Source organism: Hyla sarda, unplaced genomic scaffold, assembly GCF_029499605.1.
Source record: "Hyla sarda isolate aHylSar1 unplaced genomic scaffold, aHylSar1.hap1 scaffold_38, whole genome shotgun sequence".
Lineage (NCBI taxonomy): Eukaryota > Metazoa > Chordata > Amphibia > Anura > Hylidae > Hyla > Hyla sarda.
Window position 1 is genome coordinate 714,659 of NW_026610399.1, and position 4,339 is coordinate 718,997.

Consider the following 4,339-nt stretch of genomic DNA (forward strand, 5'->3'; position numbering starts at 1 on the left):
TGCATGTTGCCAAATTGTAACAAGTATTTACATTTCCTCAAGAACTGACACTAAAATTGTTACAGAGTAGCAAACAGATACAACTAGATGTTATATGAACACCACGATACCAGTTTCTCTAATATGGAGAATATAGTCAAGCCGGGAGCTTGTGTCTCTTCTTGAGGATCTAGGACAAAGGCATATGCATTGTAGTGTGTGTGTGTGTGTGTGTGTGTGTGTGTGTGTGTGTGTATATATATATATATATATATATATATATATATATATATATATATATATATATATATATACACACACACACACACACACACACACATTTCTCACCCACTCTTAATTTGTTTTATATAAAACGCAGGTTATACTACAGTGTATGTAATGAGTATTTAAAAGCTACATTTTAATAATCGGTTCAAAGGTTTTGGGGTAAAATTAAGAGGTCAAAGTGTCCAAAGTGTCTCCTGATGATATGTATGATTGGCAATGCGCCCCAAGACTTCTGTAAACCCTCGGCCTCCTCCCCTTACATCCTGGGCTCTAATCCCTCAGTATATCTGCGCTCCTGTCCTGTTCTGCCCCAGTAAACCCCAACAGGATTCCCCAAATACACCAGACTATGATGGCGCTTCCTTCTCTTCAGGATCTCTGCTGTCTGGAGGAAAATACACGGGCTCCGGGGAGTGTTCGGTCGGTAAGAGAGGAGGAAGATGCCGCAGGTATAAGATATGATCCGACTGAAGCTCTGGATGTGGAACTGGTGGGGTCGGCGGGTGATCTCCGGGCTGCTCAGCGGTGAGAAGAGAGCGGGAGAAAGGAGACAGGGATAGCGGGAACCGGCGAGGACAGCGGAGGGAGCGGAGAGCAGTGAGGGGGTCAGAGGGGCTGAAGATGAAGAATAAGGGAAGAGAACAAAGGAGAAGATTCTGAGAAGGAAAGTAATAATCCTGATCCAGATATAAGACGATCCGGACTTTCTGTAGGATCCTTCACAGACTGTATTGTATCCGCAGATCCCTCGTCTATTCAGTGATGATCTCTGGGATCTATTACAGAATTGAGGATTCCTATCTATTATTATGTATAGACGATATAACATTATAGTGACGTCATACACGTCTTGGAGATAAAGCTCTATACTGCCCATTACTCTATTACAGTCTCTGCTCATTAACCCCTAATACTCCTGAGAAGTCTCGTTGAGAGCAGGAAGGGGAGTTACAAAAGTATACAATGTAACAACAATGTATGAATAAGAATAAACAAATGAATAAATAACTAATGTATCAACGTGGAAACTAACAGACAGGAGTCCATCATAAAGAGTGAATAAGATGTGTTTGTCCTGGAGAGACTGCACAAAACAAAGAATTTATTACTTTATAATGTTTCCCCGTTGTGGATGGGCTGTGGGTCTGGTGTCATCTATATAATACATGACATGGACATTCTGTAACACAGTAGGTGACATGTCCCTAATGTACATGGGCCGTGACGTCATCGTTCTCTCTGCACATTTACAATGGAAGTATAAAAGACATCATTCTATCAGAGACATGAGGATTTATGGTTATAGAGACTTATACCGTGTTATATCCCGTTTCGAACCTGTAGGGTGGAGTCTAGTTTGTGGACTTAGCCTGTTACATCTGTATGAATTCACATTGTTATCTATATAAACCATTTATATTAATATGATACATTATAATTCCGTGCATTGTATAAGGTAAATACAATATTTTATTACATTATTAATTAGAAGATAATAAAGAAGAAGAGTTTTATTGTCCGCCCGGGCTGGAGTTCCTCTTGGATGTCGGCAGTCTGATGCTTGCTGTGCGGCTCTCCACCTTTCCCGAGCACAGGAGCTGGGATTCAGCAGGCGGGCTGGCTTTATACAATTGTTGTGTGGAATACAAATATGACATGGAAGTATCAGTACAGCGGCCGGGATAGGGCTTTCTCTCCCAGGTATAATGTTCTCTGTTATCAGGACCATATACACAACCAATATAAGAATCCCCGATGTCATCCTGGTAATGTACAAGCAGGTCCTGTAATGGAGATAATCTGTGAGAGAAATCACAATAGGATCCTCGGGGTCATCACTTAATAGACGAGGGATCTGGGGATGGAAGACATTCTGTGAGGGGGAAGGATCCTACAGAGAATACGGAGTCTCTTGTATCTGGATCAGGATTCTGACTTTATTTCTCAGAATCTTCTTTGTTCTCCTCACTTCTCCTTCCATCTTCAGCCCCTCTGACCCCGTCACTGCTCTCCGCTCCCTCCGCTCTGTCCTCGCCGGTTCCCGCTATCACTGTCTCCTTTCTCACCGCTGAGCAGCCCGGACACGATCCTCCGACCCGACCACTTCTACTTCCAGAGCTTCAGTCGGGGACCGGATCAGATCTTATACCTGCGGCATCTCCTTCCTCAGTTCCCGGCCCGAACACTCCCCGAAGCCGGATCAGCTGTGACAGCTCCTGCCCGGTGGCTTCAAAACACGTTGGAGATTACAAAGAATAACAACAAGGAGATGACATAATTCCCCATCATGGAGAATCTGTATCCCCTTCCCCCTGACCTCCTGCACAGCCGGGATGTGAGAGAATATCCCCAGGGGTAGGAGCCCCAGCTCTAGGTCCAAATCCTGCTCCTCCTCCCCCCGCACCCGGGCCATGTGCTCTCTGCAGACATGAGGAGACATCTGCGGGTGTTATGGGTCGGGAAGCTGTAAGGAAGATGAAGGAGAGAACAGTCATCACATCTACTTGTGGACAACTCCCCCCATCATCTCCGGGTCAGTAAATGGACACGTTGTCCGTATTATATCTATATATCAGGACAGGGAGCTGGCAGTGAGCGGAGGCGCCGCCTGTGTTACCCTCCGGGGCTCTCAGCAGCTCCAGGCCGTCTCCGCATCGTGCAATCAGCTTCCTGGACGGTAGATGTTGTAGTAAAGATCCGTGTGATGGTGACCGGTGCCGGGAATAGAAGGAACGATCCCCAGCAGCAGATTTATATTCCCGGATACACAGTGATGTGCAGATCGGGAAGACTGTGATGGAGATCCCGGGGCCTCCTCCCGGCTCCTTCCCGGCACCTCCGCCAGTGACGGGTATAAACTGTTAGGGGGGATGTTGGGGAGGAATAAGACACGGAGAAGGGGAGCTCGCCTGTCCGGTTCTAGCCGCTAAAGATCTTTTATCCCGGGCAGGGAAGCACAAGGTTGTAGCGGAACTTCGCCCGGGTCCAGACGGGATGGGGCGGGGCCTGTGCTCTGTGTCAGCCAATAGCAGCTCCGGACGGTGACATCTCAGCAGCCAATCATTGCGCAGCCGCTGTACATATAAGAGGCGCCAGCAGCTCCGGTCTCAGCATTTATCGTTCACGATATTTTTGAGTTCTAAGATGGCAGAAACCGCACCAGTCGCTGCTCCTCCCGCCGAAACGGCCGCAAAATCCAAGAAGCAGCCGAAGAAATCAGCTGCCAAGAAAAGCCACAAACCCTCCGGTCCCAGCGTGTCCGAGCTGCTCGTTAAAGCCGTGTCCGCCTCTAAGGAGCGCAGTGGGGTGTCTCTGGCTGCCCTGAAGAAGGCTCTGGCTGCCGGAGGATACGATGTAGACCGAAACAACGGCCGCCTGAAGCTGGCCATCAAGGGGCTGGTGACCAAGGGAACCCTGCTCCAGGTGAAAGGCAGCGGCGCCTCCGGATCCTTCAAGATCAACAAGAAGCAGCAGGAGACCAAGGACAAGGAGGCCAAGAAGAAGCCGGCGGCTGCGGCCAAGAAACCTGCAGCAGCTAAGAAAGCAACCAAATCCCCTAAGAAGCCAAAGAAGGCTCCGAGCGCGGCCAAGAGCCCGAAGAAAGCCAAGAAGCCTGCAGCGGCCAAGAGCCCCAAGAAGCCGAAGGCTGCCCCCAAGAAGGTGACCAAGAGCCCGGCTAAGAAGGCGGCCAAACCCAAAGCTGCCAAGAGCCCTGCTAAGAAGGCGGCAAAACCCAAAGCTGCCAAAAGCCCGGCAAAGAAGGTGACTAAAGCCAAGAAGAGCGCGGCTAAGAAATAATCGGGAGCCTCGTCCTGTACTTATCCCTCAAAGGCTCTTTTCAGAGCCACCACCTCCTCCCACCAGAGCTGTATGATCACCGCCCGTGTAACACCGGGATGTATAAAGAATATAATACAGTGATATAAATCCTTTCTATATTATCATCACTTTATTATATTTTATCAATCCCAATACATCTGCCTTTACTAGTTCTAGATCCCCTTATGAACACTCAGCTGAGTCTGTTCTGTAACCAACCATAGTTGTATCTTTCTGTAACACTTGTAGGGTC

The 4,339-nt window shown here is 48.2% G+C and overlaps 1 protein-coding gene across 1 annotated transcript; it reads left to right on the plus strand.

Moving 5' to 3' along the window:
• The first annotated feature begins 3,405 nt into the window (after window positions 1–3,405).
• On the plus strand, window positions 3,406–4,074 carry LOC130332598 (histone H1B-like). The gene has a single exon (XM_056553766.1). The coding sequence runs from the start codon at window positions 3,412–3,414 to the stop codon at window positions 4,063–4,065; it is 654 nt and encodes a 217-aa protein (XP_056409741.1). The 5' UTR covers window positions 3,406–3,411; the 3' UTR covers window positions 4,066–4,074.
• Window positions 4,075–4,339: the final 265 nt, after the last annotated feature.

Bases quoted from the DNA above. Each gene is read 5' to 3' on its own strand.
- LOC130332598 (XM_056553766.1), top strand. From the start codon at position 3,412: ATGGCAGAAACCGCACCAGTCGCTGCTCCTCCCGCCGAAACGGCCGCA.